Genomic DNA, 13,770 nt, shown 5'->3' with positions numbered 1-13,770 from the left:
CATCACATACAATATGATTGATCTACACGAGTTCATTAAATCAAACGACTTATTTGTCAAATCACGCTTTACGACCTTCAAGGATCATGAAGAGAGAATGTTTATTTTCCCTAAAATCAAGCAAACAAAACATAACAAACCCACGTACCTACGTGCTGCAACTCGACACACTCAAAATTTTGGCGCCAAGCAAAATTAGGTAACACGACTCGCAGTAATTTCTTTCCGATTCCTCATATTTTGCATTCATCTGCTACATCAGCTTTCGGCGGCACCTAAGGGCCAATCTGTCCACGATTATTGCGTCCAATATAATAATAATCCTTGAGCTAATTTGTATTCTTTCCGATCCTTCGGGCGAAAACTTTACTTTCGTTCGTTGCGTTACCCATTTTGAGGAAGACTGGGAAAGACTAGATACTGCAGTGCATTTTTTCCAGCAACTGACTGCTTTGTGTCATGCGCAAACATTCCAAGATGGCGGTAAAAACATGCATGCGAATAGTTTGTAAACTGTCCCAGTTCTTTGAGCAAAAAACTCATAATCTCTTATAAAATGGCAAGGTATAAAGCAAGAGGTTCTATAATTCAGTTCAAATGGCAAGAAACCGCGGAAGGACGCGAGTTTTTGGGAGGGATTTTGCATCGAAACAGAAGAAAAATGTTTGGTGAGGAAATCAATCTATTCCCGATTCTAAAGTTATTACTAAGAGTTAGTTTGGAAAACTAGCATGCAATATAAAAACATTTTTTCTTTGTTTTCAGGAGTGCTTGAAACACCCAGTCTTCCACCACAGCTAAATATAGAGACTGTATCCTATAAGATTATTTTAACTGGCAAGCCTGCTGTTGGAAAGACCAGTACAGTGGCTAAGCTTCTAGGACAAGGTAAAATGGACAGACTTTGTCCAAAAAAAAAATTTAACAAATTAACAAAATCCTCAGGGTAGTTGGGCATTTTGACCTCATACAGATTAAATGGGCCATCCCATACCCCCAATGGCTTACGTGAGTTGACTTATACCCTCGTCGAAAAAAGAAAGAAAATCGAAAGTACTGACACAACCCTCTCCCCCTTCACAAATAACCTGTGTTTTCTTTCCTCTTATAGAAAGAAGGAATTTTTCATTTGCATACCGCTCAGAAATATATCCAAGATATAAGGGTGCTTTTTGGCCACACCCTAAGAAATGACTTTTGGTGCTCCCCTCAGAAAAGTCTCATCCATAGGGGGTGTTTTCTGTTAAATGGAGTGGCCCAATACCATGAACAATTACCTCTTTTTAGCGGACCATCTGCGTATTACATGTATTTAAAAATTTGAAGTTGATACCATGTATGTCCGACAGCTTTTTAGTGGTGTCTGACTTCAATGGTGACCTGATTAGACATTATTGTGTCCTTTCTAGAAAGCAAAGTTATTTGCAGCCTTGTATGTGTACAGTACAAATAAGCTTTTCAAGAAGAGCTATACTTTCTCAACAGAAGGATTTGTACCTTGCTGACACCCACCCCCGGCCCTCACTCAAATATTGGTGTTATATAAAATTCCCCTACTCTCTTATGGAGGAATTGTGGAAATTGGATACAGATGAACAGGACATTAATTTTAAGCCACTTGCTCCTTCCCCTTACCTCTCTCACACTCACATACACTCTGGCAGGGGTGAAACAATAGGTCATACTTCATTACATATATCACTATGTTGTGATTAAATAATAATAATAACAATAATAATAATAACTTTATTTCTATAGGGCTCTTATCCTATGTTCAAGGCGCTTTACAGTCATATAAACAACATTATTGAAAAATATTTACCAATTTACCACCATATCCTCTGATATTTACAATGAGTAAAAAAGGAAAAAATTAAAACTAAAGCAACTATTAAACCATTTTATTCATAATGATTAAAAAAAAGGGAAAAATTAAAACTAACGCAATATATACAAATCTATAAAAACAATGATCCGTTATTACTGAATTTAGTAAACAAGTACGTCTTAAGTGATCTTTTAAAACTCGAGATGGTGTTGGACTTCTGAAGGCAGCACTGAACAGCCGATGAACACCAGCCAACTGCTGCGTGACTCCTGAGTTTTTACGTAGTGATTAGACTGGTTATAAAAAGTCTGAGTGAATCAAGTTCCAATTCGGTTTGCCCCACATAGAGCCTGAGAATATAGCCATCTCTCCTTGTTTCTCGCGAATGGGTACATTTTGCAGGGGTGACGTCTGCATCTCAGGGACAGAAATTCCATACTTGTGATGTAAAATCTGTCTGGAATTTAATCAGGAGCTCTGATTTGTATCGGATTTCTATGGATGAGATGTAGACATCTCTCCTGAGAAACATCCCAAGCAGCAAAGAGAGGAGGAGGAGCAAAGAGACTGGTGCATTAAATTTGTAGGCTTCCCCATATAATGACTTTTCTTTTTGTGACTTTTTTGCAACATTTAGATATAGCATAAAGATTTTAGATAGTCATGGATATCATTACGTTATTTTTTATGGGTTTTAGAGCACTAGCGCAAATTTAATAGAACCATTTAAATATCTTTAGTCACAGTCAACAAAACATTTCTAGGCCTTTCACCTCTAGTTGCATTAAACTATGTTACTGAATGAAAATGAAAATGATGTTGTTTAATACTAAGTAATCCTTATTCAACCCAGAAATCACAAGTGGTTAGAACTAATATTATTATCTGCTCTGTTTTGATGCAGAAATTCCCCGCATTCATGTAGAAACCCCGGGCATTCAAACCTCAGTTGTCTACTGGCCAGCAAAGGTATTTTTACTATCAAAGAATATGATGAACGACAATTAGGAGGTAACTCAAGATTGCTCTTTGCAGACAGTTGTCATACAGTTTTGTTTCTCCAAACATCAAGACTTAATCAAAGCAGAACTATTCCCAAATGGCAAGACATTTTCAAGTGTTTTGTTAAAAAAAAAAAACAAGGCTGTTTTTTTTATTCAGAGTTTACTGACTTCTCTCAAAGTTTCTTTGACAATTTTAGCTAACTCTCTCAGTGGAGATTTCTTTGAAAACTTTCAGAAGAGATAGCAACAGCATCTCTCCCTTCTGTTTGCTTTCTAAATCCTTTTGCTTCAAAAAGCTCCTTCCTTAGACTTCAATTTATACCCTTGAAATTTGTTTGTTTTCATAATCGCTGCTGTCAACAAAAGGATTAATTTGCTTATTACAATGTATTTACAATTTTGCCTGTTTCAGTTGAAAGAGAGCCAGAAAGTTGTTATGTTCAAGCTTCAGTTTTGGGATTGTGGTGAACATGCTGTCAGAAAATATGATCATATTTTGCCGGTAAGAATTAAAATACTTGAGAGAACATTAAATTTAAATAATATACATATGAAATAATAATTTATTATTTCATTTAGCATATTACTTGTGGAGACATGGTATAAATCTCTAAAACAAAAATCTTTTTTTTGATAAAAATTTAACCCATGATCAACCCCATTTTTGTCATAAAAGTGCTGTTTAGTATTCTTTTACTTCTAAGACTTACAGACAAAATAATAAGCTCTGCATTTCTTTTTACTTTCTTACCTACAAACAACCTCAGTTTTGAAAACAAATTGTTGTTTCTTCATAATTCACAACACAAAAGATAATAAAAAATTGAAGGTGCCCTCTAACAAACAAACAGACAAACAAAATGAGAAAAAAAAAAACAAACTGCCAGATACTTAATCAGAGGCACAGTATGTTTAGGAAACTTTTAGAGGCCATTTTCAAGTGTACCTGTAGCTGAGCTGTTGCCATGGTGATGTTAATTACCCTTTGCTTGTCTATTTGAGTCAAAGTGTAATATTTTTTTGTTAATTTTATTTCTTTTAAAGACACTATTAAAAGATAAACCCTTAAAACAGCCCCTTGAGTTTAGACTGCAAAACAGTCGGTGTTTTAGCATAGCTGAAGAGTCTCACATGCACGAAGTGTGTGAGCCTCGCATGCCCGTCCCCAGTTTTGCTCTCCATTTTCAGCCTCGCTCCAGACCTTTTGTTTAACAGCTTGCGTGTGCTTGAACATGCAAAAATACGGGATGTTTTGCAGTCTACCTTGATTTTTTTAGTTGTTTTCAATCCACAGGCACTCAAAGAAAAAGCTGATGCAGCACTTTTCCTGTTTTCATTTACTGACAGGTATGTTTCCTCTTTGATAATACAGTCGACTACCGATAACTTGGACCTTCTAGGGAAATTGAAATGTTTGAGTTATTGAGGGTAAAAATGAATAGAAATGATCTGAAGGTTAAATAGCATTTTCTGCAAAGTTAACTTTGTGCACATACAGTGTACCAGAAATAGAAATCTGATAGGTATAGTACTTTGTTCCAAAGCGAAACGAAAGTTTATTTTTCATGTGTTTTGTATTCTGTCAAAGCCTGAATTCGCACAGCTGTTTTATTATTACCTTTTTTCACAGGGGCAGTTTTGATGACTTACCAAATCAGGTAAATGGAGAAAAAAACATTAATTTTACACCCGGAGAAAACAACCGACATTTGTCAAAGCCACCACTGGGTTCCCTGTGAAATGAATCAGCGCAGAAATTCCACTTTGATGACGTCTTACTACGTAGATCTGAAGTGCTTCTGATTGGTCGTGCCACAAGGCAAATTTGCTTCAACAAATCAAAAATACCACCCTAGACTGCTTGCAGTCCGCCTTTTCCCTTAAAATCCGTCTAGTTATTGATCTCATCCAGTGCGATTGCAAACCTCGTTTATCGCGGTTTTGCGTGTAGTAACTTTGCAAAGAAAAATGAGAGACTGCTCGCAGTTTAGTACCACCCAGATCTGGGTAGCGATATAACGACTGCCAAGAGACTGGCACATTTGTTGGCTATAACGAGGTTTCGTTATATGAAGGTTCTTTTCCATATATTTTACTATAACTGGACTGCAAATGCAAATTTATTTGGCAAAATTTGCTAATTTGTGGTCGTACAAGAGACTCGGCCGGTATTGTCGAACTGTACTATGCCGGGTACAGGCTTTGGGAAGCCAGCGCTTCATTTCAGTGGCTGCTACGAGGTTGAGCCGTAGACTGTGTCAAAATTTGTCCTCAGATTAGTCCCAGAATGCATTTCTACACAAACCGATGCGGTCACAGGCGCAACCAAAATGGCTAATTCGGTCCGAGTGGATATTCCTTCAGATAGATCTTGACTACTAACAATTATGTTTTCACACTATATGCAGATAAATCGTATTCTGGATGAAGGTGACAAGATTCTGCAAATAGCTGTTGCCACTAGATATCCTTTCAAATGTTCTTACGTATGAATAATGAGAAGAAAAAGACAGTACTCCGGTCTCTCCTGAGGGCCGTTACGTTTTAAGAAAGTCTTTAATGTCATAACGAATGGTCATTGACCGTAAAGCATTCAACAGAAAGTCTTGAAAAGTCAAAATTCCGAGCCTTATTTTTCAAACAGGGAAAAAATTCCAGATGACTTAAATAGGTATAAGAATATCGCCCATTTTCATTTGTTGTTGTTTTTGTTGTTTGATGGGTTGTTTTTTTGTTTGTTTGTCACCTTGACATCTTCAATAGTAAAACTTGTGAGTGCAAAAAAATTTTCAACCCTTGACTGTGTTTTTTACGATTAACAGTTAACACGAGTGAGACCTCACAACGCCGAAAGGTTTTTGTTAATATTGCACCTTAACATGTACCAAACTTGACCAAATTTTGAACAGCGATTTTACAGAACAAGAAATAAGAGAGTTTGAGGATCAGTGGCAGGTCCCTGTACTCAGAATAGCGAATGTGACCGGTCAGAGAACGGCTGATGGTAGAGGTTTGGACGGCCGGTCGGGGATTACGGTAAGTCAGATAAGCGTTAAGCCTTTAAAACCTGAGTTCAAAATTTGAATTCTCATTTGTTGCCCATATTCATTTCCTACAGAAGTTGTGGGGAGTAGTTGATGAAATCTCAATCAAATTCATCTTGTGTGATCATGTCCGTAATTCTCATGACCACTCTGTTTTACAAGGCATTGATATTACAAGGGAAAATTTGACGCTGATCACCCGTAGGGCTTGAAGGGTCAATTATTCCCTTCACTCCACTGAGGCCAACTTAAAACTCTGTTATTCCTTTTTGTAAATTACAGAACCATGAACAGTACCATGTGTAAGTACTGCGTCGGTTATTCCTTAGCCGAGTTGCATTGCGCAAAAAAGAATCAATAGCGTTCCGTTAATTAAGTTAATTGTTCATAGATTTAGACTGCAGTTCGGTCAAAGTACAGATAGTCGAAAGGCAGTGACGTTTCGAACGCCAACCCTTCGTCAGGGTCAGAATGAATTGTTACAACGATGTTTTGTTTGACCATAACTCACTTATTTGGAGTGAAGTAGTGGATCACCTTTTAATTTTCTTAAGTTCTTTAATTGGTTCTTGTTGGCGAAGCCTTTGTAAGTCATGAGGACGTTAATTAAGCTCAGTTACTAAGAGAAGATAATACTTAGTTCAGTCGTGTGTTCATCCTATCCATGAAATCTTTAATTTTTCATTTATAGCCTGCGTAGTCGGTGGGGTTGTTATTTAGCGTGGGAAAAGTTGTGGTAAAGAAACTACGAAGCCGTCCGGAGAATGGGTAGGAAGCGCTTTAAAATCCCTCGCGCCTTCGGCGCTCGCTTCTCACGGCAAAGCCGCGAGAATGGCGGCCTCGCCGCAAACACTCTTACAAGCGCATGACCAATTCCCCCAGCCGCGCAGGCTAGTAGGTCATTTAACGCTTTCGTTTTCCAGAGATAACGGCGGAACCATATATCTTGCTTCAAAAGCACGCGTAGAGGCGTTGTTTTTGCTCAAGATCCCTTTTTTGCGCAGTTCTTGTTCTTGTTGTCTTCACCGTTCTGGTTCTTTTTGTTCTTCAGTTGTCATTTGACTAGTCGTTTTAAACTTCAATCACGAGATCAAAATTAAAACTGTAAAATGACTGTAGGCGTCGATCTTGGCAAAGGCCCATAAGAACCCTAACGTGACTGCCATACTCTAAGTCTTTAATCAAAAATATAGAAATAACTGACTTTATATGTATAGTCTGCAATTAATAATAACCCATTACAAATCACGTGAAATTCTCACGGGTATCTTTCTTGTCCTTCCTGGTATAACAAGTGCGTGCGAGCAGGCTAACTAATAACTGAGTCTGCTCTCACGTGATCTGGTAATTGAGGAAACGAAGCGAAAACTCTATTGACATTTTTAGGATATTGCACCGTTCCTGAACTCTTTGGCAGAGTTGCTATGGCAACGAGATCAGGTGACAGCAGCTTCCGGGAAGAAGCAAATATCCCGGCATTCCTCTGGCGCTTCACGTGGTTCTGCGGAGTTCAAGATTTACATTTGACGGGATGCGGGATTAAAGGGTTTGAATGTAGAAGTTCAACCACGGAGAAGTGGATTACAGCAAGGATGGCTCGAGTTTCAGGTTTTGGCTGTAACGTGAGCTTAAAGACAGAAATTTTTTATGCCTGCCATAAATCGCTATAGTAAAAAGTCGGAAGTCGGTGGGGCTTTGGGAATATTTCACACAGAACTTAACTCACTTTTGAATTATCTTGAATTAAGGAATTGCGATCTTTCGCAGAAGGAGAAAGGGGCATACGCCATGCCTTCTTCCTCTTAAAGAGTGAAGCCTAAACCACTCAAGTTTACCCCATGTTACCCTGCTCTTCTCCGAACTAGACTATTCTGAATCCTTTGTAGTTTGGTGTCTTTCTATTTCACCAAAACAATATTTCAAGTTCTTCTTCGCTTCCAAGATAACTGTGTGCGTTGCAAGCTCAATAGAGCAGATGAAAATTTCCTTTAGTATCCGATAACTCGGATGGGTGTTAAATCTTCAGCGTTTTCGAAATTATTAAGGTAGCCTGCGAGCAGGCTCACTCGTGCTATTTCGGGGAAAATTTTGGCGGTGGACTTTCCATTTTCTTGCTCGATGGCGGCTTCCAACATTTTATTTCCCCGAACAAGCAAGTGAGCCTGCGCGGAGGCTATGAGGAAAGCAGTTCACGCAGTGCACGTGCCATAATACATACGAGCTTCTCATTATTGAGGTGCGTTTGGATTGGACTTGCTTCTATTTTCATTGCAAAGAAATTCCTAGCATCATATCCTTAATAGGAATCGAAAACTTATGCGTTCTGGAATATGATGCTGTATTCCTAAACTGAAATGAACAAAACGAGAGAGAAATTGTCATGATACCAGCTTACTCTCGACAAATCAATCATGATTTTTCACGTTTTCTATTTTTAACTAGAAAAATGAAATACACTGACTCGCCTTGCAGCCAATTCTGAGTTCAATCAGTTGTTCTTTGTCACTCTTCTATTTTACTCTATAGTTTTTTGAAATTTTGCTTTATCTTTCCGACTTGTACAAACTTCTTCCTCATTCTTCCTTCCCCTCCATTAAGACGGATCTTTGTTAATTTCAATGGATAAACAAGAGAATAGGTTACACTTTAGTCTTTTATAAAAAACACACAGCATACACATGAATTCTTTAGCTGCCCTGTAATATTTACCAAGAACAACCAAATGTACATATTTTTTGCTACTTTAGTTAAAATTCACCGCTTTAAAACGGACCTTAATTGAATAACCAAGTATCCGTTTTACAGAGTTGTCTATCTATATTATTGAGGTAGAGATATCATGTGAAGTTTGGTATCTTTGGGACACAGAGAACTGTCTATGCTAAAGAGGTTTTCGTAAGGAAAGTTTCGACCGTGTTGGATTTTTTATATTTTTATGTTCATCTTCCTTCTTAGAAGTACTTTGTGAAGTCTAATTGATTCCTAGCGTAAGCCGGAATCGAGGCGTGCCCGGCAAATGTTATGCACTCCCTAAGGACGCAAATTTTCCTTCTTTGATAGAGGTCAGATCAAAAACTTTCTTGTTTACCGCACTCAAATCTTAACAGAGCAGATGCAAAGTTCCTGTAGCATCCGAAGACTCAGAGGCCTAATTGAGTCTACTTGAGTCCTGGCATAAGCCGGAATTCAGGCGTTATATCTTTATGTCATGGACTCCCGAGGGACGCGAATCTTATTTTCTGGATGGATTCCAGGTCAAAAACGTTCTTGATTAAGGGACTCAATTGTAAACAGAGCAGATACAAAGTTCCTTTAACATTCAAAGACTAAGTGGCTTTTTTGAGGCCCGGCATAAGCCGGAACTGGGGCGCACCTGCAAACGTTATGTACTCCCGAAAGGACGCAAATTTCACTTCCTTGTTGGAGGTCAGGTCAAAATCTTTCTTGCTTAACGGACGCAAATTTAACATTTGCCTCGAAACAAATCGTGCTTAAAAATGGGTGCAGTTTGAAAGTCTCAGTAATATTCAGTAGTTATAATGAATTTGTGCGAGATTAAATCTCTATCTCAATATATAGTGGCCTCCCTTTTACGCACCCTTCACAAAGCCTATTGAAGACGAGTCAACACGGCCAAAGGTTAAGAGTTCCCAGTTTTGGCTGTGTATTACCTCGTATTCTGGCCAGAGAGGGCCTATAATGCAGAACGCAGAGGGCTAGAACTCTTGATTCTTCCTTTTTTTCTTGGTTTCTTCATTCTTACATATGTACTGTACGTGTCACCTGTGGAACTCCCTTTCAGCCTTGCGTGACATCACAAATAGGCGTGACGAGCAAACGTCACTTCCTTTTCCTCAGGCGCGACGAGGTCGTCGAAGAGGTCTTGTTTTCAAAACAGGAAGTAGATTTATGATACCACACCTCGATCGAATGAATGAACCCATCACGGCGGTGTTGTCAGTCAAAACGGCTAAACCAGCTCCTTGCTGAACTTGTTTTTTAATCTTACAGCCGGACAAAAACTATTTTCACAGAATTACTAGCTTTCATTCTCTTAAAGTGGGCACTTAGGCACGCGCACGTGAGATCATATGATTCGTTAAGTGACTGAAATTGGCTCGCTATCGATTAACTATTCTCGGAATCACGGGAAGCTAAAATTGACGCTATCAAGATCGGAGAAATCAAAACGCGTCGCTGCTGCCAAAATTCCGGGGTATTAGTTGAAAATGGAATTAAATAATTAGTTAAGCTCTTGAATGAGAGTATTCCCTGAGGGCATATATTCTACTTCGTGACTCTGAAACACCCTTGCATGTGTTTCAAATTGCATCGCTAAGTTATGTGTACAATAAAAAGTAGCTCCACCCTAATTGGGTTATTTTCCCAGAATACCAGTCTAATATTGTTCCGTTCCAGGTTATTAAAAGGTTTCAGTTTTCACTTTTAAATATATCTCATGACCATTGGGGCTTTCCCCTCTCGATCCCAGCGGTAACCCGTGCATAATAAATACCGCGTGTGTGGATGCAGAACTCATTCAAACATTCAAACAGTCACTGTGCCACAAAGCAAGGAAGATATTTCATCTAAGAGAGTTGTAACAACCATGAGAGACAACAAGAAGCTACACATTTCAGAATCCGAAAAACGCGACCTACAAAGTCTCTGGGATCAAGCCGGTGAGCGGCAGTATAAATGCGAAAAGATTCTCCTAGACAATATGGTAAGGAAGATGTTCTAACTTTTCTGCACCGAGTGGATATATTTCCAATTTATGAAGTGACAAGAGAAAGCAACTTTCGTTGAACAAGGCAGAATTTTCATGTTGATATTTACTCTTGATTTTAACTTTTATTAAATCAACAGAAATGTTAATTTGTTGTTAAAGAGTTTAGTAGCAGTTTGTTTGATGAATGTACTAATTTATTGTTTTTCTCCCTCAGAATCGCGAACTACCTGAAAAGGTCACGAACAACTTGGGCCGCTTACAATTTGAGGAATACCTTACGGATTCAAGAATAAGCCGGGTAAAACAAGATCAGTTATAAAATAATTTTAAATTTCTCCAATTGATAATCAATTACATGTAATCTGTTGCTTTATTTGTTTCTTGCTCTGTAATTTCTTTATGTTTGATTTCTAATGGGTTATCAAGTTTTCTTAGATGAGCTTCCTTTCACTGAAATGTGCTTGAAACAACAAATGAGAAAAGTGAAATTAACACAATTTCATTTTCGTTTTCAGGAGACAAATGTCGGGCTTTTTTGCGACGACCTACAGAAATTTGAAAGATTCAACGCCGCTGTAGAACTGGCCCACAGCTCCCCTTACGAAGAAGTGAGAGCGTTAAGCAAGGAATTGGATTCGATTTTATCTACCCTCACAAGTCGAATGAAAAAAGTGGTAAGTTTGAATGTCCTTCTATATAAATATAGTGACAAACCGCATGATCACGAATATTACTTAACACATTGCGTGACCAGTCCTCAAAGTGAATTATAGGGTTGACTGAACACCAAAAAAAAAACATTCAGACTATTTTGGTTATACAAAACAACTAAACGTAAAAGCCGTGTTCAAGGGCTTGATTTGGATCACATAATTTCACGAGGCAAATGTGTAGAAATCCGAATGAGTAGAACGTGTAGAAATATGTAAACAAATATATAGACATCTGAATACAGATGGTGAAAATAAATACACAAATAAACGTTTTAAGCTATAGAAAATTGAATATTTTCTATCTGATTATGTTTTTTTTTCTTTTTTGTGTGTTTTTATTACCTAGCTTCAAACAAACCCTTAATTTTTTGAATCATATATTCCTTATGTTTTTCAGCTTAGAGATAAAGAGATTCCTTTCCCATTCCCAGACGATTTACATGATCTCAAGGACAAACTGAACGAAGCAACAAAGAATTTCTTGGTAAGATTCAGATCCGGGGGGTACTCCCTTATATAAGCTATGTAGGTATGTCCCCCCCCCCCCATGGGGTAGGTTTTTGCGTCGTTTTGGTCTGAAAACGGGAATACACTTTGCCCATTTTGGTCTGGAACCGAGTATGGTTTTTGAGGGAACTCATCGTATGAACGTATTTATCGTTTCAATTCCAAATGAGTAAGAAAGAAAGAGAAATATGCAAATTCGAAATGGATTTGAAGGATTTGTTTGTTTGCGCTCCAATCTAAGTAATGATAACATAATTTCTGCCTAAAGGCCAGGCCTGAAAACGGGTATGGATTTTAGAGGTCTGGTCTGAAAACGGGTGCGGAAAATAACACTTTCTGGTCTGAAATCGGGTCAGGATTTAGAGAACAGTGCGGCATAACCCCACCGAGAATTCCCAGGGGTTTCCCCTCCCCCCCCCCCCCCCGAGGGATCCCGAGACAGACTGTTGAAATACGTCTTTTCTATTACGCGAGCCTCTCTGGGAGACAGGGAGTTCACTTTAAGGTATGACGTCATAAACGTTGTAAAATTACGGGATTTTTCGGGGTATTATGGAAGAACAACATCCAAAGGCTTACTTGGCAACAATTAGCATTCCAGGGAAAATTTCCTTTGGGATATTAGCCCAGTTATGCTCTGATGACTCCATACAAATCATTCTAAATTCGACTCGGTTCATAACACTAAGAACGGAGTCAAATTTAGAAGGATTTGTATGGAGTCATCAGAGCAAAACGGGACTAGTGTCTCGAGACAATTTGCCCCACAATGCTAGTTTTTGGCAAGTAGGCCAAACAAATCCCATAATTTCCAAGATGTATTTTTTTATGACGACATCTCTTTAAAACTCTATGGCAGTGGGGTATAGGATATTCTACACCTCCCTAGGATATTTCCCATCCCCTTGCGATCATCGGGTCACTGTTTTTTCAACATCATTGCAACCAGCCTGTCTACTTACTCCCTTGCCCAAAATGATTCAGTGGCTATTAATTTACAATTCTCGTCTACTATTACCGTATTTATTCGATTAACCGCCCTGGGCGCTTATTAAATTTTTGGACCTTGTGAGTGGGCGCGTATTCGAGGCTGGGAGCTTATTAACTTTTTCTGCCTTTAGGATGGGCGCTTATTCGAGGTGGGCGCTAATTCGAGGTTGGGCGCTTATTCGAATAAATACGGTAGTTTAAGACTTTGATTACTGGCCCGCTTAATGAAGGTTCGACTGTATTTTGGTTGTACCAATGTATTTACCAATGATTTTTTTTATATTCCTACAGGAATTCTACGAAGAAGAGATGGAGAGTGGGGAAGACACCGATGGCGAGAAGATCAAGAAATCGGACGTAAATATAGTCAGAAACTACGTGGTTTTGCGGACTCTCCAGGAGGCACTAACGCAGTTTGATACGGACCTTGGCAAACTCTCTGAATAAAAGTTATCTCAGCTACAAAAAATGTTGCAAAAAAAGTTATAGAAAACGTTACTTGTGTTAATATTTAATATAATAAGTAATATATGTTATATATCATATTGTACTAATATATCTTAAATGTGTACAGTACAACATAGCTCGCAATATTTCAAATGGAGAGTTGAAAACATCTTTGCCAAAGTAGACGATTATATTTACATGCAAAATTAACTACAGAAAAGTGTATAGACGAAGTTGTTTTATAAAATAAACCGATGGTTCGTAACTTTATTGCGGCATTGTTGTTCTCTGTTCTTGGTCCAGTCCTCACTGCCCCTCCCCCTCCCCTTACTAGCTTTTCTGTCCCGTCAGTCTCCTTAATTATTCAGCCCCCCCCCCCCCCCCCCCCCCCTGTGGAATTTAGTGCCAAACTTGTTTTCTTTCCAACTCGAACGGTGCTGGTCGCTGACTAAGGGACACAGAGATTTGTGGGATAGGATTCGTGACGTGAACGATTGCACATTTT

General features: G+C 38.6%; 2 protein-coding genes across 2 annotated transcripts; both read left to right on the top strand.

The window, feature by feature from the left end:
- Nucleotides 1-465: 465 nt before the first annotated feature.
- Nucleotides 466-10,119, top strand: LOC140944569 (ciliogenesis and planar polarity effector 2-like). Its single transcript, XM_073393695.1, has 9 exons — nt 466-668; nt 766-888; nt 2,733-2,797; nt 3,245-3,334; nt 4,127-4,179; nt 4,463-4,490; nt 5,241-5,297; nt 5,722-5,868; nt 7,263-10,119. Exons 1-9 carry the CDS (start codon nt 557-559, stop codon nt 7,401-7,403), a joined length of 816 nt encoding a protein of 271 aa, XP_073249796.1. The 5' UTR covers nt 466-556; the 3' UTR covers nt 7,404-10,119.
- Nucleotides 10,120-10,340: 221 nt separating this feature from the next.
- Nucleotides 10,341-13,535, top strand: LOC140944579 (uncharacterized). Its single transcript, XM_073393704.1, has 5 exons — nt 10,341-10,602; nt 10,823-10,906; nt 11,124-11,282; nt 11,719-11,805; nt 13,110-13,535. Exons 1-5 carry the CDS (start codon nt 10,486-10,488, stop codon nt 13,263-13,265), a joined length of 603 nt encoding a protein of 200 aa, XP_073249805.1. The 5' UTR covers nt 10,341-10,485; the 3' UTR covers nt 13,266-13,535.
- Nucleotides 13,536-13,770: the final 235 nt, after the last annotated feature.

The sequence above is a fragment of the Porites lutea genome, chromosome 1 (genome assembly GCF_958299795.1).
Source record: "Porites lutea chromosome 1, jaPorLute2.1, whole genome shotgun sequence".
NCBI lineage: Eukaryota > Metazoa > Cnidaria > Anthozoa > Scleractinia > Poritidae > Porites > Porites lutea.
The sequence above is the reverse complement of the archived record's forward strand: the minus strand, read 5'-3'. Positions and strand labels throughout refer to the sequence as shown.

Bases quoted from the DNA above. Each gene is read 5' to 3' on its own strand.
- LOC140944569 (XM_073393695.1), top strand. From the start codon at position 557: ATGGCAAGGTATAAAGCAAGAGGTTCTATAATTCAGTTCAAATGGCAA. The intron at 2,798-3,244 runs GTATTTTTACTA...TGCCTGTTTCAG, and splicing joins TTGTCTACTGGCCAGCAAAG to TTGAAAGAGAGCCAGAAAGT. The intron at 4,180-4,462 runs GTATGTTTCCTC...CTTTTTTCACAG, and splicing joins CTGTTTTCATTTACTGACAG to GGGCAGTTTTGATGACTTAC.
- LOC140944579 (XM_073393704.1), top strand. From the start codon at position 10,486: ATGAGAGACAACAAGAAGCTACACATTTCAGAATCCGAAAAACGCGAC. The intron at 10,603-10,822 runs GTAAGGAAGATG...TTTCTCCCTCAG, and splicing joins AGATTCTCCTAGACAATATG to AATCGCGAACTACCTGAAAA. The intron at 10,907-11,123 runs GTAAAACAAGAT...TTTCGTTTTCAG, and splicing joins CGGATTCAAGAATAAGCCGG to GAGACAAATGTCGGGCTTTT.